This window comes from Callorhinus ursinus, unplaced genomic scaffold (assembly GCF_003265705.2).
Source record: "Callorhinus ursinus isolate GAN/ISIS: 27379988/994484 unplaced genomic scaffold, GSC_fseal_2.0 scaffold28, whole genome shotgun sequence".
In the NCBI taxonomy this organism is placed as follows: Eukaryota; Metazoa; Chordata; class Mammalia; order Carnivora; family Otariidae; genus Callorhinus; species Callorhinus ursinus.
In genome coordinates, this window is record NW_027397090.1 from 10,815,413 (window position 1) to 10,833,089 (window position 17,677).

At 40.1% G+C, this 17,677-nt stretch overlaps 1 protein-coding gene across 1 annotated transcript in view; it reads left to right on the top strand.

The window, feature by feature from the left end:
• DOCK8 (dedicator of cytokinesis 8) overlaps positions 1-17,677 on the top strand; it is a 218,723-nt gene that overhangs the window by 30,459 nt on the left and 170,587 nt on the right. The window contains exon 2 of the mRNA XM_025891603.2: positions 17,104-17,206. Coding sequence (XP_025747388.2) covers positions 17,104-17,206 — 103 coding nt within the window. The remainder of the gene's footprint in view (positions 1-17,103; positions 17,207-17,677) is intronic.

Below are 17,677 nucleotides of genomic sequence, written 5' to 3' on the forward strand. Positions count from 1 at the left end.
GGGCCCCCCCCCCCCCCGCAATGTGGGGCTCCATCCCAGGACCCTGGGATCATAACCTGAGCCAAAGGCAGACGCTTAACTATCCGAGCCACCCAGGCGCCCCCATTCACAATAAATTATTATTCTCATTGCACATAAGGGAAAACACTGCATAAGAAACCTCTTCCCCCCCCCCCAAAATTGGGTGAGCTGTTGTTTTAAGCCAGTATTCTCGACTTAAGACTTAATAGCATTTTGGTCCATAACTCATGCTTCACAATTTCACCAAAGCAAATGCCATAATATCCACCATCTTGAATAACTCTTTAGTGCACAGAGTGTATTCTAATTTATTAGGAAGGGATTTAAGGGGTTTTTACTTCTGCATATTTTCACAGTAACATGACAAACACTTTATTTTTATTTATTTTTTGAGAGAGAGAGCATAGGCAGGGGGTGAGGGCAGAGGGGGAGAGAGAGAATCTTAAGCAGACTCTATGCTCAGCATGGAGCCCCATGCGGGGCTCGATCCCAGGACCCTGAGAGCATGACCTGAGCCCAAATCAAGAGTCGGTGGCTTAGCCGACTGAGCCACCCAGGTGCCCCCACATGACGAACACTTTAGTAAGGGAGGAGCAAAGGAACTTATTTTTATAACTGGATAGAAATGTCATTAAGGATATACAGCATCAGGATTTTTATGGCATGTAGTGGATGGAAAACAAGAATGAGGCTCTTTCTGAGGCCAGCAGGGAAGACTATTTACAGAAAAGATAAAGGACACGGGGGCTTCCTGACAAATGTTGGCAGAAGACTGGGCATGGCTTCCCGACCAGGATGAGTGCTACGGCTGAGCGAGTGTGAATGTGCCCATCCAGCCCAGGGAGACACCTGGGAGAGGAGACAGGGGCTCCTTAGGTCAGACACTTTGCATCAGAACTGGCTCCAGTCACGCAGGTCTTCTCTGCTTCCGTTCCCTTTTCTGGAAGATGGGGATATTACTTATCCTGTGGGAGAGCTGTGTGAGGGCTAGTGTGGCTTTACAGAATGTGTATAATACTCAGACCTTATAAAGACATACGTTTCAGAAGCCTCGGGGAGAGTTCCTTTGCTCTGTGAGTAGCTAAATATGTTAGTTGAGGTGGGGTCTGGTCACATTTTCTTTTTGAACAATTTTCCCTCATTTTGGCCATCTCCTCCCGCCTATGAAGACACCAAAAGATTGTCTTACCTCAGATGCCTACAGTCATGAAACAGTAGGACCATGAGTGGAAAGATCACTGGATAGTGTAATGCTTGGTTTAGAATAAGGAAGCTTGTTACAAAATACGGACACTCAGGCCGCAGTGCACATTTGCATATAAGCTTCTCTTAAGGGCAGGGACCGCTGTCTGCTTTCCTCACTGTGGCACCTTGAAAAGGTGGGTGCTCAATAATTGTTTGTTGAAAGAAGAAATCAAGGTCAGACTTCTGGGCTTAATGTCTCCTCTTTCCTTCCTGTTTTTCCTAAGAGATTCTCTTCATTCTACAACTTTCCTAATTTGCGCTCTCTCTCCAAAACATCACCCCTTGGAGACTCCAGTCCTCCCCCTTCCCCACTCAAGAGCTCTTTCCTAAAGTTAACAAGAGTTAGCCATTAATAGCTTCATAACTTAGGAAGAATGCAGTTTCTCTGGTGTAAGGAGCATGGTTCCTACCCTCCAATCTAAAATAAATGTTGAGGGGCACCCGGGTGGCTCAGTCAGTTAAGCGTCTGACTCTTGGTTTCGCCCAGGTCACAATCTCAGGGTCATGGGATCAAGCCCCGCGTTGAGCAACGTGCTCAGTGCAGAGTCTGCTTGAGATTCTCTCTCTCTCTCTCTCTCTCTCTCTCTCTCTGCTCCTCCACCCCGTACGTGCTCTCTGTCTCTCTCCCTCTCTCAAATAAATAAATAAATAAAATCTTTAAAAATATATAAAATTAAATAAATTTTGAGAAAAAAATAGAGATGGTTTGGGGTTGGAGATTTTGGTAATTTTGGGGTGCATTTGTTTGTATAAAGTGGCACATTTTGGCTAAATCTGAGGAGGAAATATAAATGTTGGTAAATGAATGTCTGTTAGGATCTTGGTTTTCAAATTAACTGGGTGGGCGGGGTTAGTTAGGCTAAGGGAGGTGGTCAGATGGCCAAGTCCAAAGTCTGAGGGTGGGTGAGTGGAAGGCAAGGGCAGCCTGGCAGGCGGACCTGGAGTTTGTCGGCTCACAACAGAACAAGGGGTTCTCAGGCTTGAGAGTGCATCAGAATCACTTGGAGGGCTTGTTAAAACACAGATGGTTGCCCCCCACCCCAGAGTTTAGGATTCAGTAAGTCTGGGGTGGGGCCCAAGCATTTGCTTTTCTAACAAATTACCAGGGGATGTTGATGTCGCTGGTCTGAGAAGAGCTGCAATATAGGAAGAGTATGAAGGTACAGCCAATCTTCCTAGCCTCCGCTTAGTATGTTTGTCGACCACAAGCTGAGGCTGGGTTCAAGAGCAAACAAAAACTTTCTCAGTCACCCCAGTAAATTCCACAATTTAAGGAAGGAAACCGACAAGAAAGGAGGGGTTAAAATCGTCCCATTTCACCTTATTGTAAAAGGCATTTTTGTACTTCACAGCTGCAAGCACTTTGGTTTTAGAGGCCACAAGCCTCTTGGGGTCTTACTGAAGGCACTTCACTGAGACACAGACACACTGTTAATTCACTGCCTTGGCCAGCATATCTGAAAACAGCCCCATTATATGGTCTTGGAGGAAGAAAAGAAGCATGTGGTCTTTTAATGGCCAAGGAGCTGGCCAAGCCCAGGACAAATAATTTAGATAAATCGCAACTCAGAACGGAGAAATGAGGTGCTTTTAATGAATGGCGCCCAACAGTGTTTGTTGAGTTTAATGGAATCCAGGTGGATCGAGAGGTGGATACAAGGGCTCAAAGTATGTGAGAACACAGTTTTATTTAGAAATTCCAGGAGACGAAGAAACAAAATAATACAAGAGCCCTCAAGAGACTCTTAAGATGTTCAGGCTCGTTCCCATGTCTCAGCAGAAGAATTTATGTTATTTAGAAAGCTGACAACGTTGTAGGTTAAAAATGTGTATGTGTGCGCGTATACAATTTCTGTCACAAAATTAGGGCAACCACTGCACAAGCCATATGGAAAAAGAAAAGAGAATTAAAAAAACTATTGTTGTCTCTCTAACATATCTGTGAATAGCGTCTCCTGCTAGTGGTTTTGCTTCTATGTATTTTTAAATTGTGTATTTAGATTTAAATGCATTTTTTTTAAAAAAAGCTTATACAATCATAGTGACTAAGAGCCTGGTCGCTAGAGTCAGAGAGCGTTGGTTTCAAATCCTGACTCCAGACATTTCCTGTCCTGTGTTTTGTACTTGTTGAATGGGGGAAGACAAACTCCGTTCATAGTGTTGCTGTGGGAATTCAGTGGAATGGTCCACATCCAGTGCTCAGCACAGAACCAGGCCTAGCGCAAGCACTTGATACATATTGGTATTATTTTCCGTTTTCACTAAGAAGCTGTGTCAACCTTCCACAATCCTAATAATCGGGAACATTATCGACATCGAGAAACATGCCTATTTTTAATTCATGAGTCTGGTAAGATTTCATTCCGCAAATTCTTCCGTGGTTCAGACACTGCTTGGAAGAAGATCTTCTTTGACCAGCTTGTTGAGAGCCCTTATTACTTGGGTTTTCCTCAGAAATTAGACTCATCAAAGAGCAGTCTAAGTCGAAATATACCAATGACCGCTGGGCTTGGAGAGTTTGGTTTCTTTGCTCTTTAGTAAGGCTGGGTGGCTTTCCTCCAAGACCGCAGACTCTGACTGCACCATTGAGGGCATCGCTTACAGCCATGTAGACAATGGGTTGCTAGGGAGACAGGTGAGAAACTGTGGGCGGAGAGATGTAGATCTCTTACCCCTGTTGGAAAAGCAACCCTACACTCAAGCTTAGCCAAATCTACATCTGCAACCTGGACTTCTCATTTCTGCCCCAGACCTGCTTATCCCATTGCCAACTTGACCTTCACTTGGAGTCCTCTTGGGACTGCAAACCCAAAATGTCTGAACCAAATCTTCAGGCTGACAGGAAGTCATCACACTGTGCTGAGTTTTACCGTTGCCCTGTAAAAGAAGGGATTAATTCTGTTAGATTACAGCTTCCTGCCCACAAAGGGAAGAAAAGAGCTCCTCAATGAAGACCTTGGTTTTGTTTATCAGATAAACAGATCTTGACTCTACAGGATAGTTATAGGTACAATAAGCAGAATGGCCAGTTTGTTCATTAACTCCTTAAATTTGATGCAACCATGTTGTACATTCTCTTATATTTCTAATGTGTTAGCTGATAAAATACTATGAAGAACAAATACACAAATCCTTTGGCCCAGCAATTCCACTTCTAGGACTTTATTCCACAGATGTATTTGTAAATGTGTGAATTAGCCTATGTGCGATTTACTGAACATTATTAGTGCTGGCAAAAAGCTGGAAACAACATGGAATATAAATTGGTGCAGCCACTCTGGAAAACAGCGTGGAGATTCCTCAGAAAAACTTACAAAGGTTTGCCATTTGCGATAACATGGATGGACCTTGAGGGCATTATACTTAGTGAAGTAAGTCAGAGAAAGACAAATACTATAGAATCTCACTTATATGTAGAATCTAAAACAGAACAAAAAACTGAGCTCATAGATGTGGAGAATAGATTGGTGGTTGCCAGAGGTACTAGGTGGGGATGGGCAAAATGGGTGAAGGGGGTCAATTGGTGTAAACTTCCAGTTATAAAATAAATAAGTCACAGGGATATAATGTATAACATGGTGAGTATAGTTAATAATACTGTGTTACATAATTGAAAGTTGCTGAGAGAGTAGATCTTAAAAGTTCTTGTCATACAAAAATCCATAACTATGTATGGTGGCGGGTATTAACTAGGCTTATTGTGTGATCATTTTGCAATATTTATAAATATCAAATCATTATGTTTTATACCTGAAACTAATATAATTTTATATGTCAATTATACCTCAATAAAAAATTGGAAATAACAAAAATATGTAAAAGAGATTAGTTAAGAAAATGCCCATCTGTATAGTAGAATATATATACAGCCATAAAAAAGACTGAGGGGATTCTTATATGCTTATCTATCAGGCAAAATGTAGCTCACCAGTGAATGGATAAACAGATTGTGGTATATTCATACAATGTAATCGTCCTTCATTGAAAAAAAAGAACAACTATTGGTACACACTACTGTATTGATGAATCTCAAATATTATTTTCCCATTTGTGTACAGTACTGGGGAAAGAATATGTATATGTATTTGCATCTATACTGTATATGTACATTAATATACGTAAGAAACTATTATGTGGATTGTCTATGGGGAGGGAACTTGCATCACTGGAAGACAAAATAAGAGAGAGACATTTTGTAATGTTCTTTTTTTATACTTTTTATATTTAAAAGTACACAAATAGAGTGTACTTTGTACACAACTGGGTGGCTCAGTTGTTAAGCATCTGCCTTCAGCTCAGGTCATGATCCCAGGGTCCTGGGATCGAGCCCCGCATTGGGCTCCCTGCTCAGCGGGAAGCCTGCTTCTCCCTCTCCCACTCCTCCTGCTTGTGTTTCCTCTCTCGTGTCTCTATCTGTGAAATAAATAATAAAATCTTAAAAAAAGTACCTAAATATGGCATACTCAAAATAAAATAGAATAGTTTATAACTATATCTAGATATTTTATATAATTTTTTCCCTTTTTTCCTTTTTGGTTTATAACTAGTTTTTTAAAATTCATTTATTCAACCTATGTGTATAAAGAAGATGTTTAATATTATTCCATCTGCAAAAATAAGCAAATATTTAGAAAGCTAGTATGTTTTTGTTGATCCTGAGTTTAATTCTGTGGTGTGAGACTAACTATTCTATATGATTTCTGAACTTTGAAGTTTGTTGAGACTTGCTTTGTGATCCAGTATATGGTTACTTTTGGAAGCGGTGCAGGAAGAATGTTTACTCTGTCATTAAGTGTAGATTTTCTATATAAGTCAATTAGATCAAGTTTGTTTATCATCTTCAAATCTTATATATCTCTGATTTTTTAATTTACATGTTCTATAACTTACTGAAAGAAGTATGCTAAAGTCTTTCACTATAATTATGAATTTGATATTTCTCCTCTTCTGCAGTTCTTGCTTTATATGTTTTGAGCCTTTATTACTTGGTGCATACACATTTAAGATTGCTATATCTTTCTGGTGAACTGACTTTTGATCATTTAGAAAATGTCCTCTTTACCTTTTGTCACACTTGTTGCTTTAAAGTCCTTTTTGCCATATTACCATAGCTACACCAGCTTTCTTTTGGCTATTTTTGCCTAACTTTTTTCCACCACTTTGTAAGCAGTTTATCTAGGCATTTACCCAAGACAAATAAAAGAATATGTCCATAAAAAGGCTTGCACATGAATGTTAATAGCAGCTTTATTTGTAACAGCCCCAAACCGGAGAAAACTCAAATGTCCTTTAGCAGGTGAATGGATAAACAAATGGTGGTATATCCATGCAATGGAATACTCCTCTATAATTAAAGGAAATGAATTATTGATGTATGCTACAACATAGATAGATCTCAAAATAATTATGCTTGTGAAAGAAGCCAGAAGAAAGAGATCCATTGTATGGCTCTATTTATGTAAAATTCTAGACAATGCAAACTAATCTATAATGATAGAAGATAAATTAGTGGTTACCAGGGAGCAAGGGTTGGGGGAAGGAGGGAGATTAAGAAGTGGCACGAGGAAGTTTTGTGATTGCAGTGGTGGTTTCATGGGTGTACACTTGTGTCAAACTTATAAATTATCCACTTTAAAAATGCGCAGAATATTGCATGTCAATTATACCTCTATAAATCTGTTTAAAAAGTAAAGTATCTAAGTATGTCTCTTGTAAGTAGCATATAGTTTTTTTATGTAATCTGATGATCTTTGTCTTGTATTTGGTGAATTTACTCTAACTATATTTAATATAATTACTGACATATTTAAGTTTGTTTTTTCCTTGCACTCCTTCGTTCCTAAGACTCAGATAACTTATCTCAAACATGATGATAACAAACCAGTAAAAGTAAAAGTAAGTCTCACTAAGTTATAAATCATTACAGTTTTCAGTTTCTTTCCTGGTTTTCAGAAATGAGCAAGATGAATCCTAGATAAAATTCTAAAGCAGATGCCCCTTTTCAACAGAAAGGTTTATGCTTAGGCAGATTGCCTGGCATTTTTTTTACCTTTTAAACCCCTTCACTCATTTCTCCCATGCCTTTTGGCAACCACTAATCTGTTGTCTGTATCTATGAGCTTGTTTCTGGTTTTGTTATAGATTCCATATATAAGAGATATCATATAGTATTTGTCTTTCCTTGTCAGATTTATTTCACTTATCATAATGCCCTCAAGGTCTGTACATGTTATTGCAAAAGGGAAAGTTTAATTTTTTTTCAAGATTTTATTTATTTATTTTAGAGAGGGGGGCGGGCAGAGGGAGAGGAAGAGAGAGAATCCCAAGCAGACTCTGTGCTGAGCGCAGAGCCCCACTCAGGGCTCCATCCCATGACCCTGAGATCACAACCTGAGCCAAAATCAAGGGTCAGATTCCTGACTGACTGAGCCACCCAGGTGCCCCAAGATTTTACTTTTTTATATAGCCGAATAATACTCCACTGTGTATGTATATACAATTTATTTATCCATTCATCCATCGATGGACACTTAGGTTATTTCCATGTCTTGGCTCTTGTAAATAATGCTGCAAAGAACATGAGGATGCATATATCTTTTTGAATTAGTGTTTTTGTGTTCTTTGGATAAATACCCAGAAGTGGAATTGCTGCATCATATGGTAGTTTTATTTTTAATTTTTTTGAGGAACCTCCATACTGTTTTCTAAGTGGCTGTACCAGTTTACATCCCCACCAACAGTGCATGAGGGTTCCCTCTTCCCACATCCTCACCAACCCTTATTATTTCTTCCCTTTTGATGTTAGCCATTCAGACAGATGTGTGGTGATAGCTCCTTGTGGTTTTGATTCATATTTCCCTGATGATTAATGATGTTGAGCATTTTTTCATGTACCTTCTTTGGAAAGGCCATCTTCTTTGGAAAAATGTATATTTTCTGTATATCTTCTTTGGAAAAATGTCATTTCAGGTCTTCTGCCCATTTTTTAAATCAGATTGGCTTTTTGCTGTTGAGTTGTATGAATTTTTGAATATATTTTCGATATTAGCCCCTTATCAGATATATGATTTGCAAATATTTTCTTCCACTCAGTAGATTGCCTTTTCATTTTCTTGATGGTGTCCTTTGCTCTGCAGAAAGTTCTTACTTTAATGTAGTCCCACTTATTTGTTTTTGCTTTTGTTGCTTTGCTTTTGGTGTTAAGAATAAAAAAATCATTGCCAAGACCTATTTCAAGGAGCTTACTGCCTATATTTTCTTCTAAAAGTTTTATGGTTTCAGGTCTTCCATTCATGTTTTTATTTGAGTTTAAGTGTATATTTCTACTGTGTTTCCCCCCCTTTTTTTTTTAAATTTTTATTTATTTGACAGAGAGAGAGAGACAGTGAGAGAGGGAACACAAGCAGGGGGAGGGGGAGGGGGAGAGGGAGAGGGAGAGGCAGGCTTCCCGTGGATCAGGGAGCCCGATGCGGGGCTCGATCCCAGGACCCTGGGATCCCGGGATCCGAAGGCAGATGCCTAACGACTGAGCCACCCAGGCGCCCCTTCCCCTCTTTTTCAACTTGTCTCTTGTTTCCAGAGATTACAACAATACATACTTGTTAGAGTTCTGCAATGAGTACTTTCACCATTTCGCAAACAATGCGGGAACTTTAGAAGATATGAACTCCATTTACCCTTCCCACCTTCTGTGTTATCACTGACATGGATTTTAATGCTATGTATATTTTAAATTTATTTAAGATTTTTAATTTTTTTAAAGTGATCTCTAGGGGCACCTGGGTGGCTCAGTTGGTTAAGTATGTGCCTTTGGCTCTGGTCATGATCCCAGAGTCCTGGGATTGAGGCTGGTGTTGGGCTCCCTGCTCATTGGGGAGCCTGCTTCTCTCTCTCCTGCTCTCCCTGCTTGTGCACTCATGCTCTCTCTCTCTCTCTGTCAAATAAATAAATAAAATCTTAAAAAAAAAATAAATAAGTGATCTCTACACCCAACACGGGGCTCAGACTCACAACCCCAAGATCAAGAGTCAAATGCTCTACCAACTGAGCCAGCCAGGTGCCCCAATGCTATGTGTATTTTAAATCCACATTATTATCATTATTTTGTACTGTCGATGTACTTCATTGCTTTCAACACTTTTGTGCTTCCATCTGGAATACTTTTCTGCTCTCCTTCTGTCTGAAGAGCTCTCTTTACTATTTCTTTTAGTCCAGCTCTGCTAGTAATAAATTCTCTCAGTTGTTGTTTATCTGGTAAAGTCTTTATTTATCCTTTCTTAATGAAGGATATTTTCACCAGGTAGAACATTCTAGACTGGTAGTTGTTTTCTTCCAGCACTATAAAGATGTCATTGCATTGGTTTTGGGATTTCACTGTTTCCATTGAGAAGTCAATGATCAGTCTTACTATTATGCTTTGGAGGCAATGTGTCTTTTCCCCAGATTTTTTCAAGAACATTTAAAATTTCTCCTTGATTTTTGTGTTTTACTGTGATGTGGCTAGGTTTGATTTTCTCTGTATTAATTGTGATGGGAGGTTGTATCTGTGTGTTTTGAATCTGTCTTTGATGCTCCTATCAACAATATTTCTGTAAATCTCACTTCTGTTTTGTCTCTTCTCCCCTTTTGGGACTTCAGTTTACATATGTTAGATCTGTTTCTTTGTGTGTCAGGACACTTTTTTGGAGACATCTTTTTTCCCCCTCTAAATGGGTACAAACATGGGGTGCCTGGGTGGCTCAGTCGGTTAAGCGTCTGCCTCAGGGTCTTGGGTTTGAGCCCTGCATTGGGCTCCCTGCTCAGTGGGGAGTCTGCTTCTTTCTCTCCCTCTGCCCCTCCCCCTTCTCATGCTCTCTCAGACAAATAAATAAAATCTTTAAAAAAATTACTCAGTACTTATAGGTGTTCTTTTAGGTGATTATGCTGCCTCATCAGTAGGAGGTAGGACTATGTCAGGAGAGAAACTGATGCCTTAGCGAGACCCTGAAGACATTGGCTAACTCTTCTCTAGGCTCCCTGTGAGAACACTCAAAACACTTCAGTCATCGCATAAATATTCTTCCTATTCAGAGGAATTTTCCAAGTGAAAGGAATTTGGGACTCCCCTGTGAGGAAGAAACATAAGTTCCACAGCTTGTTAATAAGCAGCAAACTTCTCTTTGTAATCATGTTTCCACTTGTTGAATCATCTTTATAAAAGTTGTACATTTACGGCATGTCTGTTTATGAGAAGAGATGGAAAATATGAGAAAATCTGAAACCTGAAATATCTATTATGGAGCCCCAGGCTAACGAACTTCTGAGGAATTTGTTCCAGACTCCATTAACGTGTATGTATATGTAAGGATGGAGTTATATACATGTATTATATATGTAGATAATATATACTGTATGTATAGTATATATTATTATGTATATATTATATAATGTATAATAGTGTGTATATATTATATAATGTATAATATATATAATTTGCTACAGCTATTAATTTTGTAGCCTTTTAAATTTAAAGGTACACTTTAGGGCCCCCTCAGTGGCTCAGTCAGCAGAGCATGCAACTCTTGATCTTGGGGTCGTGAGTTCCAGCCCCATGTTGGGCATCGAGATTACTTGGAGGCAGGGCTGGACCCCACGACCCCTGAGACCAGGACCTGAGCTGAAACCAAGAGTCAGATGCCAAACCAACTAACTGATCCACCCGGGCGCCCCACCTTCTGTCGTTTTGATGTGGTCAACTCCAGGAACTACTCACTCGTGAGCCCAGCTGTGTGTTTTCAGACTTTATCCATGCCATGCACTGTGATCCAACCTGGCTTATTTACATCATTCAGAGCTACTTTTTCTACACACAATAATAGATTTAAAAATCTTCATTATCGTTGTTTTACTGTACTGCCCTAACCTTATAATTCAGGAAGCAATTTCATTGCTTACTTGGTGCAAATCATTGCTGGTCCCGAACAATGGTTATTTTGCAAGGTTAAATTACACCATGTGCCTGTGGCCACATACATGTATGTGCCACCCACAAATGTCTGTAATTAGTGTTTATTACTAGCTGCGTACTTTACGCTTGTATTTCTTGAGTGTTTTGTTAGTTACTAAGTCAGTTGTTAGTTACTAAGGGTAAATTATAGTTTTACTTTTCTTTATTCCACCCCGTTCACTCTTGTTTAAAACATGTCACATTCAGGAAAACCCTAAGCCCCTTGAAATACTTATTGACTTGTTTTTTTTCTTGAATCCATTTTAAAATTCTTCCAACCATTTTGGCTGCTGACCATCCAGCATATAGTGAAAGAATTTTCTTTTAGGGATGAAAGCCAGCGAGAAGCCTTCCAGGGCTCTGTAGTTTTCCTAGCACAGCTGCTGATGTAGATCATGGTGCTAACTGTTCCACTTGGAGATTCTTGAGCATCTTTGCCAGTTTGAGCTGGAAAGGTGCCCAGGAAATCAGATAGCCCAGCCCCTTCATTTCATACGTAATGGAACTAAGACTCTGCTTGGTTAACTAATCTACTTGAACTCAAAGAGCTGGCAAATGGCTACATTTATGTAAAGAAACAGGACAGCCTGACAGTTAAAATACTTGAATACTCCTTCATACTCCTACTTCAAGTATTAGATGTTGTGAAATGGTAAAAACAAACAAACTGCTTTTTTCCATCAGGTCTATTCCTACTTCTTTTTTTTTTTTTTTTCAAAGTATGGCTCGAAAGTCCTCTTTTTTGGGGGCGGTGCAGATGGAGAGGGAGAAAGGGAGCCTTGGGGCTCTCAATCTCACATGGGGCTCGATCTCACAACCCTGAAATCATGACCTGAACCGAAATGAAGAGTTGGATGCTTAACCGACTGAGCCACCCAGGCACCTGGGTTCGATAGTCCTCTTATTCCGGAAGCCTTCTAAGCATTCCTAGGCTGAATTACTAACTCCCTCCTCTTTGCTCACAAGGCATGGTCACATTTTTTATTATAATACTCATCATGTTCTGTTATAATTATTTATTCAGTTATCCATCTGTCCTCCTCCCTCCCACCCACTGGGCTGAGCCTCCAGGAACAGCAACAGTATCATCTTGGACTTTAATCCCTGGCACTTGGCAGAGAGCCTGGCACTTTTGTGCCCTCGATGTTTTTTGAATGAGTGAAGGAACTAATACTCTCTCATAGTCGTGCACTATTAGCAAATCTTTATTGACATAAAAATCACCTGGAGTTGCTGGCTAAACATGCAGTTTTCCAGGCCATGCCATAAGAGATGCTGTTTCTGGACGGGGATAGGGCCTAGGAATCCACATTTTATTAAGCAGCTGATAATTGGAAGCATATGGTCCATAGTTCACACTTGGCAAGCTCTGCTCCATCATTAGTTCTAGTTGGCCTTTAGTCCCAACTGTGTGTATCACAATTATCTGTCCGTCCGAATAAAAACAGAGCTTTGCTACCCATCCCCCTCTACCATTCTGACTCCTGAGTGGGGGTACCAACATTTTAAACAAATCCCAAGGCTCCCTCCCAGTTTAATTTGTAGAAATAAAGAAAATAATATTTTAAAGCATTTTGAGTTATTAGAAAAGTGTCTTAGCTCATCAAGGAAATATCATGATATATATAAATCTGGCATCATTAAGATTGTCTAACACATGTTGAATTTGGTCTGAGACTCAAATACAGAGGAAATAAAACCCACACGCCATCACTACCTGCGTGGACACCAAGTCTGGATGACCCCTTGCCGGGGCTGAATTCTCTTCTCTGTGTAGGCAGGCTTTCCCCTTTGCTAGGGTCAATGTACAGAGGAAGAGGGTTGATTTTGATGCTGGGATGCTAGGTGCTCTTCTGAGAATGAAGTTCCATATCACTAACATTATAGCTGAAATTTACAAAATTTAAAAAATTCCCAAGAGTGCCTGAAAAACAAACTGAGGGTTCTAGAGGGGAGAGGGGGGGAATGGGTTAGCCTGGTGATGGGTATTAGGGAGGGCACGTTCTGCGTGGAGTACTGGGTATTATGCACAAACAATGAATCATGGAACACTACATCAAAAACTAATGATGTATGGCGATTAACATAACAATAAAAAATTTAAAAAAGAAAAAAAATTCCCAAGAGTGCACCTGTGCCTGCATGCTATTTTATATGTACACACCTTTTTTCAAAATGATGAACTTAAGCAACTTTACATCAGAAAGAGCTGAATGAGGTAGTGATTAAACTAGCTTTAGATAATTACCAAAAGGATTTCTGATCCTTACACATATACTGTTAGTAATTTCTATTCAGTTCCTCATTTTACTTTTCACTTGTAACTTGGTATGCACTTTTCCATGGGTGAACCTAATTCACATTTTTATTTTAAGTGGTAAAATCGTATTTCACCTATTTGCTGTTATTGGTGCTCTCCCTTGTGTTGGGTGCTTTGGTTATTTTCAGTTATTTGCCACCATATACAGAGTTCTTATATTCATTACTGCTCAAATTATATGTTTGTATGAAACGGGGTATATTCTCCAAGGTGAAATGATCACATTGAAAAGTAATGACAGTTTTAGAGTTCTTGTTGTGTATTACAGTGTTGCTTTCCAGAGGCACTGAACCAATATACAACCTTGTGGGGTTCCACTGGGGTGTGGGGCATGCTGATTTTCCCACAGTTTGACCAATGTGTGATTTTGTCCTTCTAGCTTATTTTTGCTGGTTTAATATGGGCTTAGGGCCTCTCCAGAGAGATTTAATTTGGACGTTCTTTAAATGATAGAAGTTCTTTTCCATGTGGGACGATTCAGTATGTTCATTTTAAGGACCAACAATTCATCTCCATATTTGACAGCTTTAAAGGGACAGATTTAATTGCATTCTATAGAATTGATCCCAGGCCCCACTGTCAGGGAAGAGGATCAGTTGTGTGGCTCCGAATTGGGAAACCGATGTGGAGAATTGCAACAGAAACACTCGCTGACCCTCTTTAAGAAGGATTGAAGAGCAGGAACATTCTTATTTCATGCTGAAAAAAATATTGGGGTTTTGGCATAGGATGACAGATTTTGCTTCAAAATGAAAGCAAGAATCTGTCCCTGCTTCCTTTCTTTGACTCCCCTATAATGCCCTACCTTTCCTGATCCTTTTTAGATATTCCCATTTCAGATAGACCCCTCTGGTCTATGGCAGGAAGAGCTACAGAAGGACCATGAGACGAAATCATGTTATTTGAGAGGTCCTGTGGGGAGGACCTGGGGGCAGAAGTCTCAGGAGCAGTAAGACATGTCTGTCAGAAGGCACCCAGGTTACAGCAAAGGGCCTTTGCTTGGTTGTCTTGTCCCTCTGTGTCTACGGTCATCTCCCTAAGTAAGCACATAAGCGATCGCCATGTTGGTTTGGGTTCCTTTGTGGTGCCAAATGCAAGATACAGTGTTGTTCATGCAAGATGGGCCTTTTGATATGGACAGTGGTCTAATCTGTTGGTTTTTAAAAATTGGTGATGGTTCAACTTGTAATGAAAATCAGCCTGTCGAGTACTTGGAAGCAAATTCTGCAGATTTTCCTCCATTCTTGGCTGTTTCATTAAATTTGGTAATTTCTGCCTTCACTCTTGTGTTTTTAGGACACTTGCACACATCCATATCTTTATTGAGAAATAATCCACCTAGTTCACCCATTTCACATGCGTAATTTGCTAATTCTTAATATATTCATGGAGTTGTGTTTCTGTCACTACACTCAATTTTAAAACATTTTCTTCACCCCGAAAAGAAACCCTGTTCCCATTAGCAGTCACTCCCCATTTGCTTCCAAGGCCCCAGCCCTAGGCAACCACTCGTCCACTTTCTGCCTCTATAGGCTCTCTTGTTCTGGAAATTTCATATAAGGACTAATAAATATGTGGTCTTTGGGTTTAGCTTCTTTCACTTGGCATGATGTTTGCAAGGTGCATCCATGTTGTTGTATATAATAGTACTTCTTTCCTTTTTTGTTGCTAAATAATATTCCATTGCATGATAGACTTTATTTTGTTTATCCATGCAGCAGGTGATAGACATTTGGGTTGTTTCCACTTTTCTATTATGAATAATGCTGCTGTGAACATTCATGTCTAAATTTTTGTATGAAAGTATGTTCTCATTTCTCTTGGGTGCTGGGATATATGTGGGAACACTGTGTTTTACTTTTTTGAGGAACTGCCAGACTGTTTTCCAAACCACTTGCACAATTTTATATTCCCACCAATAATGCGTGATGCTCTGATTTCTCTGTATCCTCACCAACACCTGCTGTCACCCATCTTTTTTTGAAATAGCCATCCTAGCGATTGTAAAGTGGCAGCCCATGTGGTTTTGATTTGCATTCCCCAGTGGATAATAGAATATTTCTTATCCTAGTATGTTCTTATATTTAAAAAAATTAAATAAAGACAGTATCTTAGGAAATTCAGGACTACAACGAGTATGGGCTGCTTTCACTTCCTGGGAGGTCTCACACTTCACTGCATCATCACATAGGGGTTCACCCCTGCCATGAAGGTGTTCCAGCCATTTCCCTCCATCCTTGTATCCACCCATCATCCAGAGTCCTGGGAAGGAGAGATCATTGTCCTGTGTTGGGTTATGTGCCCACCCGTTTGCTTTGTAGTTATGCCTAGGCAAAGTACAGCATGAGTGTGTGGATCCTGGAGGGACATTGAGGTGCTTTTGGATTGGGAGAATGGACGTCACACATGGGACCAGAACAGGCTTTCTGCTTCTGAGAAGAACCATGTTGCCACATTTGAAAGCCAAGCAGACCATGTCAGAAACCTTATAGTGCAGGGTAATTAGTAATTATGCTTTAGCACACATTATAATGGAGAAAATATAAGCTTTATCGCATTCAAATTTATATTTTAAAATTATGATTTAAAAAGTTTATATAGCCCTTTGTTGGATACCCAGCATGTTTCAAATATACAATCTCACTTGATCCTCAATAAATGTCTCTTAGTGTCTAATTATACTATGTAATGGTCTCACTGTGGTTTATATACACTTTTGTGAACTAGCCTAAGAGTCCATCCACCAACAAATGAGATCGAATGAGAAATGTGACGTGAGAAAACATATTCTGAGCTCCACACAAATGACTAACAAATGAGTGCCTCAAAGTCAATCTATTTGTAAGCCAGGGTTTCCCTGGTCAACAGCTCATGCCAGTAGGTGTGAGTAGACAATGGAGAACAACTTCCATGTTCCTGGTTTCCAGCTACCAAGGATGTTGGCTGAGGGGACAGCAGTGTTGTGATATGCATGACTCAGAAGATCACTCTACTGGGAGCAGTTTGGAAAACGTACAGTCCTTGGAATCCTAGGTAGCATCTAAGGTGCCTGCGTTCATATAATAGTTTTCTAGAATGTTCTGTCATAGCAGGCAGCCGACCAGAAGGGTTCAACTGCTTAAAATTAGAATGCCTGGATCAAAATGGCAGCATGGGGTTGAAAGGACTCTAATTAGAGACCAAATGTCCTCATGCAGAGACAATGCCTCTGAATGGCCTGGGAAGAAGGATCCAAGTGCCCTGGATCTTTCCTGGGGCCTCAGACTCTTCCCCTCCTTCATGCTCCTACCCTTCCAGTATTGGGCAACAGCCATGGTTGGTTGTAGGTGTCCTGGCCTTTGTGAACTTTCCAAGGGTGTAGACTATCAGACGAAAGCTACAATGTCCATTCATAGGCCACTGAGGGCATGTTAGTTCTGCCTATTACCCAGCCAAGGCATGGGTTTTAGAACATGATGCCAAAGATTGTATCTAGAATTGTGATGATTTGTTAAAATAACCACTTCATTTGGATGTTTGTATTTTACCCAAGGTATTCTTCAGCGGAAATAAGGAAACAGTTTACTCTCCCACCGAACCTTGGCCATTACCATCGACAGAGCATAAGTACCTCTGGCTTCCCCTCTCTTCAACTAGTAAGTATGAGATGGGTTTGCTTAGAGAATGGTCAGGTGCAGAAATGCACAGCATGTGCTTTCCCTTCTTGCTTTTCCTTAGTTCTTCTGCTGCCACCTTACACCTCCTACTACCAGTTCCTAACTCTATGCCTTCTTTTTGACATCACACAATTTCCCTCTCTCCTTCCTTCAGCATGAGCTGGGAGGGCAATGTGGACCTGCAGGGGCCATGGTCCTGAAGTCTCGGGCTTCAGTGGGCAAATGGGCTACTTGAGTTCCCCCAAGTTATGATTCCTATTTTGGGGAGGGGGAAGTGGCCTGGAACCCAACTACCATTTGTAACAGGCTTTTATTAGGAAAATAAATCCCCTATCTGGAAAGTCAATTTAGGAACCTTAATTTTTAAAAATTGTTTTCTTTTCTTTTTCTTTTTTTTTTTTTTTAAAGATTGTTTCAGGCAAGATCACCTTCTCTTAGAGGAAGGCAGGA